Source organism: Molothrus aeneus, chromosome Z, assembly GCF_037042795.1.
Source record: "Molothrus aeneus isolate 106 chromosome Z, BPBGC_Maene_1.0, whole genome shotgun sequence".
NCBI classification, from domain to species: domain Eukaryota; kingdom Metazoa; phylum Chordata; class Aves; order Passeriformes; family Icteridae; genus Molothrus; species Molothrus aeneus.
The window spans coordinates 23,126,306-23,140,990 of record NC_089680.1 but is presented as its reverse complement, the minus strand read 5'-3'; the positions used below and the strand labels follow the sequence as shown (position 1 = coordinate 23,140,990).

The 14,685-nt window shown below is 36.1% G+C and overlaps 1 protein-coding gene across 2 annotated transcripts in view; it reads right to left on the bottom strand.

Annotated features, from left to right (window-relative positions):
- Positions 1-14,685, bottom strand: part of BNC2 (basonuclin zinc finger protein 2) — a 234,725-nt gene that overhangs the window by 145,032 nt on the left and 75,008 nt on the right. Inside the window, exon 5 of one of the 2 annotated variants that reach the window (XM_066569530.1) lies at positions 7,266-7,303. The exons of the other annotated variant lie outside the window; for it this stretch is intronic. Coding sequence (XP_066425627.1) covers positions 7,266-7,303 — 38 coding nt within the window. The remainder of the gene's footprint in view (positions 1-7,265; positions 7,304-14,685) is intronic. 2 annotated transcript variants of the gene reach the window in all.

The following is a 14,685-nucleotide window of genomic DNA, read 5'->3' as shown; positions in this document are numbered from 1 at the left end:
TTACTTCAGTTGAGCTGACACAATGAATTTAAAATGGTTTAATACTTTTGACTTACCAAGAGATTAGCACATGATTAACTAAAGTGAAAGGATTATTGTTACTGCTTTTAAAAGATATTAACACTTTTTGGTAACTCATTCTACGGATGCTATCCACATTGAGAAAGCAGAATGAATATAAAGTTTTCTTAGTTTTAGTTACCCACAAATTGTCTTGCAGTTAAATAACAGAATCTTCTCTAATTAACGTTTTCTAACCTTAAATCTTGTCCCTTATTTCCCTAAGGTTCATGCACGCTGATTAAAAGGCGTAATATGGGCTACAGAAACAGTCAAACAATTGCAGCATTCAGTCCCTCCCTTAACAAACAACCTCAACTCATGCCTGCACATATACACACACAAACCCACACAGAGGCTTTATGGTGAGCAATGAGGTTCATGTCTGAAGCAGAGTGCAGCATTAATACACTTAGCAAGACAGAGCTATATTCACTGAAGCTTGACACCAGCTCTGTGAAGAAGGGTTGTATTTACAGGAGCATAGAAAGGGGACAAGAGAGAGAAAACACCAGGAGGGAGAAGGATTTAGGGGACAGCTGAAGTGTGAAGTGATCCAACAGTTTTTTGATATGGTTTAGACTTCACTTTGGGAATGCAACAAAACAACAGCTAGAAACTTACCCCTTGACACTGGGAAGACAGTCAGTCTCAATGCTAAGTATCCCTGCACTGAAATTCTCACTCCAATTCAACAGGTTAAAGGGTAGGAAGCTTCTTCCTTTCCTGTCAAAAGGGGCATGTTCTTGTGGCTGTATTTTTTTCATGTATAGATGCTCTTCTATAGATATTAAACTGTCACCGCACTTCATCCTCTTCTTAGATTTAAGATTAATTTTATTATGCTAACATCTGCACAGGTCAAAAAACATACCCATGGTGTGGAAAGAGTACAAGAAAACATTAAGTGGATGAAAGCATAGATTTTTCACAAACTTCATACTTCACAGAAGTTACATAAAGATCATAATTAATCATCAACAAAAAGTTCTAAGAAATAATAAATAAGAAAGTGAGTTTTCTGTGAGTTTGATAACAGAAGACATTGAAAGAAAATTTAAAATTGTCATAATTTCCAATTTTGTGCAAATCAGCATGAAAGGGAAAAAAAATACAGTAATGTATCTCAATTTTTAAGACATTTTTAAGTTTACATTTCAGGTCACAGATAAACACTGCTTGTCAGGATGGAAACACAGGTAAAAAGATACGATACATTTTTTTCCTGCATATAAAAATCTGTCTTTGTTCCTGCAAGATTATTTAAGCACAAATACAGGTAACAAAAAAAATGAAGTTACAAGGTGAGATAAAAATTGCAAGATGGGGAAATTCTCCTTTGCCTCCACAGTATTATCTGGTTCCCCCTGTTGTCATAAAGCCAGGGAAAAAAACACTTCCAGAAAGCTCACCAAAGATCAAACTGTGTCTGGTGACAGCAGTGTCCAAGCTATAAGTAATGTTCAAAGGATTCAACAATGCCTGTGACTGATCATTCTCTTTCCCCTGCCATCACCTGCTGATTTTGTCCAGGTGTTTTATGGCTATCTCGAGGCTCTGGAGAACAGACAGAAAGAAGACTTTGCCAATTTCTTTTGTCTGGGATTGTGAATTCCTTACACAGATGGTGGACAGCCACAGGCTGGCCAACTCCATGCACAATTGCCTTTACCCTCAAAAAGAAAGCATGAGAGCAATTTTATCTACTCACAAAGTATTGTCTGTAACATTGTCTGTGGTCAGGGAATAGGGCAAGATTCCTTTTCCTAAGAAAAAAAAGAGGTTCCCCTTTCCTCAATCACCCTTTCACTAAAACAGTATCAAGAGGGAGGAAAAAAAAAGGATAGCAAAAAAAAAAAATAAATACACTAAGACTTTGGCTTGTATTAGCAAACTAAGCATTCCAACGCAATTGAAGAGGTTTGTCTAATAAGATAATCTTGTGTTAACATCGTTTTGTAGTATGTTTACAGCCTCTCAAGTATTCCAAACAAATCCTGCTAAATCTTACTCACTAAGCAAACTGGGACATTTCTGGCAGCAATTTTTAAAGATGGGCACCAGACATGAGCCCCTTCATCCTCTTTCTCTTACTCTGTTTGCTTACAAAAAAATCTCATTACTTATGCAAATTACTGTTAAATGTGCAGTTACTTAATTGTGTATCTATTTAGATATATACTTTACTCCTGCAGTGGTGCAAGTGCAATTCTAAGACTAGTTATTTTAAGTAAAACTGCTATACTCCCGCTTCTGACCCCTAAGAGTCTGACTATGCATCAGAGAATAGAGTGTATGTGACAAAATATTTGTGCAACACTTAGGGACATGAAAAAAACCAAATTTTACAGAAAAATATGTGATAACTTCCAGTTCTCAATAGTCGAAGGGCTTGGAAAAATATGGGGTTTTTATATGCATTCATGACAAAGAAGTCAGGTACAAATCTTGTATGACAAACATACCATGGATAGCCTCTGTCTTCTTGTGCTCTTAGAATAAAATATTATGTAGGCAATATATACTTAGTTAGGAAGCTTCAAAATATGTACCAGAAAATAAGTAGATATCTAAGACTCAGATTATGGTCACACTTCAGGAAACTCAGAACTATACTTATCCCATATGCCCTTTACCTTTGCATATAGTGATGTGTAGTGTAGTTTCTGTGATGTGAATAAACTCTGAACTCAGCAGCTGGATGAAAGGAAATGCACTCTTAAACCTGCAGGGCAAAGACTTGTGTCCCACTCTCCATCATCCCACCATCCTGTCTAGGCATCACTGTTAACATACACATAGGCAGAGCAGAGTAATGGACCTGACTTCTGCTTTTCAGATCTAAGAGCACAATTATGTCTTGCTCTAAATTATTTATTTTAATGCTAAAGGATGTAACTTTTTCTTTTTTTTTTGGGGGGGGGGGAGGGGGGGAAGTATACCCAGTAATTATAAAATCTATCGTAGAAATGCTAGAAAGGAATGGACAATTACACCACCTTGCCTTCCTGCTGCCAAACTGGGCTATTTCCCTAATATTTCCTAGCCCTGTACAAAACATTTCCAATAATAATCTGCTGATGTCTTCAATGCTCAGAATAACATCAGCATTAAAAAAAATCTGACTGTAAAGGGCAAATGTAATGGTTGAATAAGAGGTGAACAGGTAACCTCAGAACTACAAGTCCCCTTTTTTTACCACCACAGGCAGCAGCAGTACAGCTTCTATACACTCTTCGGTCTACCAGCATGTCATAACCCTGACCTAAGAAGGTCAATTTCACGGCTGAAAAAGTAGCTTAGCCTCCATGGCTCATTTCATCCTTCAGCCTCCTGTTGTGATTACTGACAACTTAGCCAATGTATTTATTTATTTTTATTTCTTGTCTGTACCCAAATACAGAGATACAGGCACATAACATAATGGTCATATCGATAAAAAGGCTGCAGTGGGTGGCCCTACACAAATATCACCCAGAAGTCTTTCTGCTTATTTCTTCCACAAAGATACAGAAAAATTCTCTGTAACTTTATATGATTGTAAAAGCATCCAAAGAGAAATATTCCCATGTCCTATACAAAAAACCTGGTAATTTTAACTTTACCCCATTGCCTCTTCCCCTTGAGATATTAATATTAACTTTACCCTCTCATCTTTCCTGAGAGATAAGAATGATCAGAAGGGTAGCCGCCCAGAGTCTGGCAGCCAAATGAAATTAAGTGAGTTCCATGGATGAGGCTGTCTTACTGTAAACAGAAATCCTATCAACTCCAGCACCTCTGCCAAGCATTTAATCCATAAAACCCTACACAGCACAGCTGTGTTTCAGGGAGGGGGGGAGTAAGGAGAGGGGAGAACTGTTTATTTTAGGACATTTTTTTGTTTATTTCCTTTTCAGTTTTCTGTGGCAAGTATCTGCCTACTTCACACTGTCTTAAAACATGAAAAGGACACATCAATGATGGTGATGATGGTAATGTCATGCCCGAGTAAGTAATATAAAAGAAGTGAGTGTGGATGAACTATTCATAGGTGAAAGAAAACTGGATCCAAGCATGGATGACAGAACTCACTTAAACTTGGCAGGATGATTTCCCAACACAAGGAATTCAACCCAGGAGAGAAAGACTAGAGAATGGAAGAAGGGAGAAAAAGTGCCTACTGGGAATTGGTCTGAGAATGCCATGATGCTCTCAGATGTTAACAGCAGTCTGATGATGGCCTGGACTGAATTCAAACTGGTGACCTAAAGCAGCAAGAATCTGTATCTAACTAGTAATCCCCTGATCCAGGGTACTTCAGTGCTTTTAATCACAAAAGAAACATTACAGTACCAGAAGAGATTTCATTGGAAGGTAGCATGCTAGATACTAAAAAAAAAAAAATTAAAGCTTATGAAAAAACATGCAGTTTCTTCCACCAAATGATCCTCTTTTAACTTTATCAAGGCCAAAAATTAGGGGGAGAAACACCAAACAAAAGAACCTTTTTAATAATTCTTGAATATTTTCCCCACTGTTGTTGGATAGATTCATGGATGAAATTTCTTCAGTTCCACTTCATGACTCAGTTTTTATTTATGTCAGTGGTCTTTCAGGATTAGAATTTTAAAAGACACACAGACACAAAAGGGAGAGAGGAAAGGAGAAAGAAGGAGAAGGAGAAGGAGAAGGAGAAGGAGAAGGAGAAGGAGAAGGAGAAGGAGAAGGAGAAGGAGAAGGAGAAGGAGGAGAAGGAGAAGGAGAAGGAGAAGGAGAGAAGTGAAGAGAAAGGGAGAAAGGGAAAAAGGGAAAAGGAAAAATGGGAAAAAGGCTGAGTAGTCTTAGTACAAGCTGTGGAATGCAATTATGTGCACTGAAGAAGTAACAACAGTGTTGTCAACACTGTCAACTCTCAGCTTAATGGAGGGTTCACCACACAGCCTTAGCGCTTACTAACTTAGAGTAAAAGTGTAACACAGAAAGTAAAATTGACTACTTCTCTGAAGTGACTGAAGTTGCATTATTCTGGATAACAATCAAGTATCACAGCATGTACTTTTACTTGAGAGACTACTAAGCTTCTAACTGACTAGGAAATGATGAAAGAAAGCATGATATGCTTATACTGTAGATACTATTTACAAAATACGACTACATAGTCTTATTGAGTAGTATGCTATGAGTATCTCAAAAACCTTAAGAAATTATATGCCCAAGGTTAAATGCTTTCAAGAGCAGAACTTTTTTTTAAAAAAAATTCTAAATTCACCATCTTTGCTACGTTTTTCTCCTTCTATAGTGAGATTATCTACGCATCATAACTGCAATCATCTATCAACAGCAGGGTGACTTAACGGAAGGTGAGTTCTTAAAAACTTCTTTTTGCATGAATAAGAAACATTGCTTTTTCAGTGACAGAAACACTAGGTCTTGCTATGGACTATATGCCAGCATTTTTGGTTTTAATTTAATTTCCTGTGACTTCCATCAGTAAAGAGGAAGAAAGCCTTGAAATAGTAACATTCATTTTATTTCCCCTCCATTCATTGAGTTAAAAAAAAAAAAAAAGAAAAAAGATAAAAGATTTGGCCAAAAAAGAGTTCCTTAAGGGCAAATATTTCTTTATGTCATCTTTCAGCCTGGAAGAAAATTTTATATACTACTTTAAACACTGAAAAAAAAATTGGGATATGTAGTTCAAACGTTACTGATACAACCTGAATCACAGTGTATGACACACATCTTAACTACAGCTTTTCAAATGGTGCTGCTGAAATAAAACATCTCATTCTTTCTTTTTTACTGAGAGGATCCTTCAATCATTAAAGTATTCTTGCCCTCTGCATGCCTGGGAGTGGTCTGTCCATAAGTTATTAATAAACCATGGTAAGGTGCAGCAGCAGACCAACTATTCATATTAATGAATGTCTCATGACTATTCAGCTATATGTTGACACTTACCTCTGAGGACTAAGGGAACCAAAATCTGGACCCCTATTCTTGAATTTAATCCTCCTCATGCTGTAATTTATTTTGAATAATAGCAACTAAATTTGTAACACTGGTGTTCCTCTAACAGTGTGAATGGGGGATTGCTATCAGCTTTATTAAATAAAACTAAAATCCCCACAATAATGAAAATACATAGCAGTTTTAAATCTTTATTTTAAACTGGAACAACATTACTTGTAATGTAAAATTCACACAGATTTTGTGCTAAAGTAACAGTTGCTACTGATGTCCTGAAAGTTGCTACATCATGTCCTGAAAGTGAGACTATCCATTTGGTAGTTACAATCCCCTTCTAGTCAAACATGGATGGATGGGCATGGATGGGCAACTGCATGTGTTATAAGCGCACACACAAACATATCAAAACATTCTGACTACTGTTTTCTCCACTCTATAGCTTTTTCAGGCTCCCCTTGACTTTTATTTCTCATTTTCCTGTATTTGAAATTGAAATCTCTTGACCATTACCTTTTCCAGCAACAGCATACACAAAACATCATTGATGTAGAAGATGTCTAAGTAGGATTTATCAAGGGATTGTTTGCCTGAATTATCTGTCATTTCATTCTTTTTCAATAATTTTTTTTTTATTTAAAAGAACTGCTCTTCCATGGAGAAGATATGAATGCCCACTAGATATCGTTTCAGGGCACACACTTCTTTAGAACTCCTTCAATTCTGTACATCCTCTAGAACTTAGAAGGGAGCATCTTGACATGTAATAACAGGCACCTGGGAAGCCAACAGAAGCAGTTGGAGCACATTTTTTAATAAGCAGCTCTTAAAAATTCAATAAAGTGAGTGGTAATTGGGTACAGAAGAATAAATTGTCTGAACAAATTAAGAGAAGTACTTTGCTTTTCAGTGTGTTATATGCAAAATTATTTGTAAGATTACACTAGACATGCATTTGAACAAGCAGATTCTTACATATCCAGTCAAATTATCTCAGAATATATAGAGCATTAACTGTGCTTTTCTTTCGGATAAAATTAATGCCAGCTTTCTGTCCTTAAATCTGAGCCAATGGGGAAACAAAATACGGTTAGCCCTGAAATAGTTGTGGTAATTCAATCCCTGCACTCTCCTTATTTTCTTGATGACAAAGAAAAACTCCCAACTGGCAAGGCCACCTGCACTGATTACTCCTCCATCCACGCCCACGGACTAGGAAAATAAGCCAATGATCATTAACCTTAATTTCTTCTTACATAAACCTCAGCTTTTTTTTTTTTTTCCTTTAGGTTTGCTTCTCTCAAAATTCCCTAGAGCTTAAAAAGAGAGGAGAAAAAATAAAATAATAATAAAAAAAGACGGAAAAGTCATAACTGGGGAAAAAAAAAATCAAGAGAACTGAAGAGAACTTAGTGACTTTTTTTCTTCTGCTTTACAGCTGGCTTATTATAACTCCACAGCACTTAGATAAGGGATTTTGCAGCACTATCATTTCTCTTGATAGCAACTTCATTCCCTCCCCAGTCTCTCTCTACAAGCAGTAAGGTAAATGTTAATGTGTGGGTTTTCTGGGTTCTTTTTTCAGATTTTTAAGATTTTTCCATGGAGATATTCCTTGGTAAAGACAGTTGGCAAAAACAAAGATGGGTCTGGATAGCAGGAATGCAGGTGCGGCCCAATGTCAGGACTAAAGGGCCAAGCACAACTGGGTGGGATATTTCCAGTGTAACAACTTCAAAATACAGTAGAGAATGCATCACCCCTCCTGGTCATTCACATTTTGTTACTGCCAAGTGGAATAAATTTTGATTCAAGTTGTGTGGGACTAGCTCCCACTGGCATTACATCACTTTCTAATGGATAAGACACACAGTTGGACCATCTGAATAATACGTTTTAGTATATATATATGTGTGTGTGTGTATATATATATATAATACATACCAATAGAAAATTAAAGTATGCATAGCACAAATGTGTACTGAAAACAGATACCTTATTATCTTCTAAAGTATCTGGACAAAGCTAACTAGATCTTCATCAACATTTTCAAAGGAATTACATGTCTGTGAAATTAAGAACTTATCAATTCAGTGAAGTATGCTTGGCTGTATCCCCTGTTGAAGTTATACTTTCCCCGCAAATAATTTGAAAATCTTTATACAGCTAAATAAAAGTAAACCCTACATAGTTTTAATTTTTTTCATAAGGATTACTAAACTAGAAAGCAAATAAATGTTCAAAGAACATAACAAAAGTGTGATTGTATTACCTTCAAATACATTACAACAAGCTGTTTGTCGCCTACCAAATACATATAGCAGGGCTTCTTTGGAGATCAGGAGGCAGACAGTAACTTTGATCACGCAGACATTCCTCATTATTTCAGACCTCAAATCAAGTAGCAACAGTCAGGGGAAGAAAGGGGTGAGAGACATGGGGCTGCTGGGGAGGAGAAGGGAAGCAGACTGCAATTTTGTCCTGGATTCAGCATCCTAATTTAAGCAAAAACAGGCTGTTGGCGTCTCTGTGCTTCCCTGCAGCCCCCTCCCCTTCCCCATACTTTCCAGCCTCCTGGTTCACTAAAAATGACAAGCACATTTCTAGGCTCTGCTTTTTTATCAAGCTGACAAAGGTCAACAATACTAGCCAGAAGAGTGTTGAAGTATTCAGTGCCACAGGTCATCCTAATAGATACTGGAGGGACTCATTGCAACATCACTGTAAGCCAAGACAGCACGATTTTTAAGAGGCAGCACTTTGCACATTCACAGTCTGGTTAATTTAATACAACAGTGGCCTCTTGTTTGCAAAATAGCATTGGCAGATTTCAGAGGTGGTATCTTTCTGTGGGTGACAGTAAGGTGACTGAATTCAGGCATGTTAACAGATGCACCTTTTTATGCTCTGTTAAACCATGTCACAGACTACAGCCCCTAAGTGCATTTCTTTATTTATGCTGCAGCCAACTGAGCTAATTATCAGAGACAGACCTGGTTCTAGTTCTATAAAGTCCAGTGGTTGTGTATACATATAAAGAGGCTGGGAGGGAAAATGGGATGGGGGGAGTGGGAAAGTGTGAAAGTACTTTCTAAAATACACGAAATTGAATTCTTCATGTAATTGGTGCTATGAAAGTGGGGGGAACTGTATTAACAGCTTGATGATAAAATAATGTTTCTTTGAAATTAACTGTTTTTCCCACAACCCTCTTTTTTTTCTCCTTTCATCAATTATGTTTAAATTCAAACAGCGATAAAGTAAACATCAGTACAAAAACCCTCTCCAGCAGTCAAAAATACTCAGGAAAAAAAAAATAAACAAAAGAGCTTATTACATCTCACCTACAATTCTGGTCTGTTTTATCACTTGTGGGCACAGCAACAGCCACTTACAGCTCTCACCAAATAGTTCAATACACCAAACATTTGCCACAAGCCTTCATGCCACAGTTGTATTTTATCAGTAGAAGCAACTACCTCCTCTCAAAAAATACACATTTTTTGGCCGGTTTGTCTGGTTTTTTACTAAATTACTGTTTTTTGCTTGCATGTCTTCATCCTGTACTATAGTTTTCATTTAAAAAGTTTGTGGTACTCCACAGAAAAGATGAGAAAATGAATTTGATGGTGACAATTCTTTTTTCTCTTTACTATATATGACTAAGTGACCCTCAGCAAAAAATGAAATCATTTGTCATAAGAGCAACAGTTTTTTGTTGTTTGGGGTTTTTTGGTTTTAGTGTGGGTTTGGGGGTTTTTTTGTTTTTTTTTTTTGTTTTTCCTTTTTTTTTTGGTTTTTTTTTTTTTTTTCTGTTTTGTTTTGGTTTTGCTGTTTTGTTTTTTGGTGGGTTTTTTTTCTTTCTTTTTTTTTTTTTTTTTTTTTATTACAGCATACAATTTAGCTAATAACTGGTTGGGGCCAATCTTTAACAAGTCACATATTTCCATTGTCCCTTCACCCCCTGCTTATGCTTTTACCACATCCTAACAAAAACATGACCAGAACTGGTGAAAAACATACGGTTCCAACTAATGAATCACATACTTTCCCGCAAGTGCAGTAAGTACTACCAGCTGTGACAGTCTTGCTTTGGCAGTGGAACCAGTGCAGAACAAGGCCGACACATCTGAAACCAGCTGTACTGAAAAACCACAAGCAATTTAAGTCCGTCTGCCTTCTCAGGGGCTTCTTTGTCTCTGTCTATGTCTCTGCTCTGTCCCTAAAACTTGCCAGCCATGTTGTTTTGACAGAGTTCAGAGTTTCAGAAGTTTCAAGGGGGGGAAAAAAATCCGCTGATTCAGGAAACTGCGTTTCAAGAAAATGATAAGGAGGTCTTTGTCAAAGCAGCCCGAGTCAGGAAATTTAAAGAGACAGAGTATGCATCTACCCGTCTGCTCTGCTTGTACAACAGCTTAAAGCACAGAAAAAGACACGTGTATACTTAAAACACACTATGTCCACAAATTTGTGTTTGTACTTAAAAGCACAGAATTCTCTGCACAAATCTAGAGGGATCTGGAGAAGAATGCTGCTTGAGATCTTCAGATTTTATCAGATTAAATCTGGGAAGGTCACAAAACTCACAAATTATTTCATTAATCTCTAATTGCATACATCACCCTGACAGGAAAACCAGTAAAAGCTATTGCCCACCAAACTATGTTATGTGCTGTAAATGCCACATACTTTACTGAATACTTTCCAGCAGCGTTTCAGAGATTTTTACAAGTTTTCAGAGTGACAATTTTTTGATTCCTCTATGTGAAAGTCCAGGTAAGAAAATTAATATAAACTTACTGTAGCTGACTGAGAGAGGCTGGAGAAAAAAATTAGGCAATTAAAAAAAACAAAAAAAAACCCAACAAATAATTGGCTTAGAGTAGCTTTCCTTTACATAAGAAGTAGAAATGCTATGAAGTGCAAGTCTGGTGTTCCCAGCCCAGGATTAAAAAGAAGTACTGAACATCACATTGGGAAGCCTGTTTCTCCCCTATCACATTCAACAAAAACTCAGTTCATGTTTCCATGCCTGCAGAAATGCATGATATAAATCCTAATATTCTTTAAAATTTCAAGCGTTCTGTGGAGGACTGGTATTTTTTTACCTTACAGCTCACATAGGTATGCATTTTAGAGAGTATCCACACAGCAAAAGGTGAAATTTTTTAAAGGAATACATTTTAAATTAACCATAAATTTTCAGAATTTTTGAAAAAAATATAGATTTAAGTAATTGTCTCATGATGGATTTTTGAGAACAGTGCAATCAGTACATCACACATCTATCACAGGATTTTCCAGCAGACAGAGACATCCCCCCTTAAATATATATTGGGAAGCAGGTAAGAAAGGCCAAAACCTACAGCAGTCTGTCTATCTGTGGTGACTGGTTTTTGTACAGAGCCTATATGTGCACAAAGGCACTGTGAGCATGTTTAGCAGCTTTCAGGCTTTTGTTTCACATTGGGGATGGTCATATTTCCCCAAGCCATAAAGCCATTAAGGGAGCTATTCAGAGAGTCCCAATCAAGAGCAAACAACACTTCAATGCAGTATGACATTATATATTTTGTATACACATACTTTGTAGGAAAACTATTTTAAGTTTACAAATAAATATACTTTTTATAGTATAAATATAATATAAAATATGTGTACTTAAATATACATTTGAAGTATATACAAATACACAGACTGTGATCTCTCCCTATGGAATGCACCTGTGATATCATGCTGACATACAAGGAGTAATGCATGAACTGCAAGTCAAATTATACAGACTTGCTTCAGTAATCAGGGAGCTAAACAACTAAAAAGAATTTCAACTCACAGTACTAAGAAGTGATGAGAAATTATTCAAGTCAGCTTTTACATACCAAACAGCTTCATGATTTTAAGAACTGCTCTGACTGTTCATTCCTAGATGAGCCATGTATTCAACAAGGAAGCATGAACTTACTCCATTTTCAGAGGGTAAACAAATCCCCTACATGATATTTGTATTCATCCCTTTCTTCTATATGTATATCAGCCTGTGAATCTATTTGTAGTCAAGTTTCCTATACCAAATAAAATCCTGATGCTGTTCTTACTGTACAACTGAAGCTCTCACCAGCAGTGGAATGGGGAGGAGTGATCAAAGGATGCTGAAATTCATCTCCATCTTCTCCTTCTTGATAAGATAGACTGAAGACAGCTCAGACATAAGCCCTTCAAAGAGGTGCACTGGATGGTCTGCATACTAAGGGGTGTTTTTGGGTGGAATAGATATAGCAGGTTATGAAAAGAATAGAAAAGTTCTTTAAGGTATCTTGTGTATTAGCCTAACATCAGCCCGGCAACAGCAGCAATCAATTGTTAATGCTTTTAGTAAACATAAGCTAAAAGGAAATAACAAACTTGAGCTCTTTACACACTTAAAAATCACCTTTTTTTTAACTCTAGGGCAGAAGTTGGTTTTGTTTTAATGATTTACTGGTTTACCTCAAATTAAAAACTAATAAAATATGTTTCCTCTTAAAATGGAAAAGGTCTTCAGGAGGTCTTTGGAGAGTCCAAAGAAGAATAGTCATAACAATAATAAGCAGCTATCACTGAATTAGCTCTACTATTTACATTACTTCCTAATGCGAGCATCATTTTTCTGTGAGTACAAAAATGAGACTCGTTCATTTTTAAAATTCAAAAGAAAACAAAATCAGTCAAGCAGCAAAGAAAGAACTGGGAGAGGACAATTAGAAATATCCAGCATCAACACAGGAGGAATATCTTTTGCACTGTGTCTTATAATTTCATGTACAATTATACAGCTGATTCTAATTCCCTATTACATTTTACTACAATAAGAACTGACTAAACATATGATTCACCTATTCATAATATTCACAATATTTTCATTTCCATTTTTTTCTGAAATTTATATATTATGGAAATAAAAATTAATTTAAAATTATTTCAAAAATAACCGTACAATGTGCAGTACCCTATATGTCAGCTCACCCCACTATAATTTCCTGATAAGAGCAAAATGTATTCATGCACACTTCCCTGAACAAAAATCTGAATCTGTTTTCCCGACTTCAATTAATGGTTCCTTTTATTTGTTTGCCCTACCCTATAATTAATGGTTCACTTTTCTACATTCAGATGCTTAAAAAATTACAGGAGGAGAATTTCTGAGAAGAATTAAACTGAAGAACTAAATATTTTTCTCAACAAAAAGTTTTGAATCATTAATCCAATCAACTGTGATTCAAAAACACTATCATGTGACTTAGTCACCTGCAAAATTCATTCTGTGATTTCCAGAGATGGTTAGACTGTTTGAAGTGAAAACTACAGTTTTGGGGTTTTTTTCCCAGCAATAGCATGATTTTTACAAATTGCAAATCATTAATGCACTTTTTATAGAAAGGAAGGAATGAATTTATAGTACAATTTACCAGTTTGACTAGGCCACAGTATAATCAAGAGCAGCAATTATAAAAATGTGGTAGCTGCCTTTGGTACTTAGATAATATTCAATATATGAAAATCATATTACTTTTTCTAAGAAAAATAATTATAATCATTTTAGATTTGGAAACAACAGTACTACTCATTGCTTCTTTGAGGGGCAGATTCATATCAAAATCACCAACCAATCTACCTTCAGGTCTACCTTGAGTTTCTTTGGAAATAATTATCCTTCTCTCCCAGAGGAGTAAGAAGCCAAGGCAGTAGAGAATGCTTTGAGGCTATCTCTTCTTCAACATGACCCAGACATAACAGTGCTCTGGACATGTTAGTAAGGCAACAGAATGGGCAGCTCAAAATGAGGCATGCAAACAGTAGCCATAGAGTGCTATGAAATCTACAATTTGGTTTTTTTTTGTGTTTGTGTTCCTATATATATACACTTTGATGGCTCCTTCACAGTTAAATGAAAAAAAAAAAACAACAAAACCAAAAACACCAACCTGAAGATTTTTCTTCCTAATTGCCTAATTGTAAATGTGTAAATACAAGTTTTCAGGAAGAAATTTGTGCTTTTGCCCAAGAACAGATCTAGGTAACATATATACACCATTAGTTTTGGGAGGTGGGTTTTTTTCAGTTTATTTTGGTATGGGTTTTTGGTATTTTTTTTCAATGGGTTGTTTGGGTATTTTTATAATCATAGTCTAATTTAGATTGAAGGAAGCTCTGGAGGTTCTGTGGTCCAAGTCTGTCCTAAAAGCCGGGATACTTCTCAGCAGCTCGCTCCATGTTTTTCCTGGTTGAATTTTCCTAGAAATTATTTTATTATGGTTTTTGCTTTTTTCTTAGTTTTAAAATGTTACCAATACAGATTTTTTTTTACTTTACTTTTTAAGAATTACAATCTGCAGTAAGAAAAATAAACATGGGTTTTGGAAAACTTGTCCATAAAGAGATGGTGCAGGCAGAATCAGAGGCCAGGAGCTTGCAGTTCAGTCCATCAAAAACTATTATCTAATCAGTGTTTTCCTGTCTTTTAAACAGACTTCACATTATTCTTACCTGCGAAACAAACTAATCCTGTGTACTCCTTTCCAAGTAAAGAATGAACATACAAAACATTTATGGGCTAATACTAAAGTTTTTTATCACCTCAAAAGGGAACATTTATTTCCATCTCATGCTGCATTCTTGTACAGTTTTTAACCTAAGTTA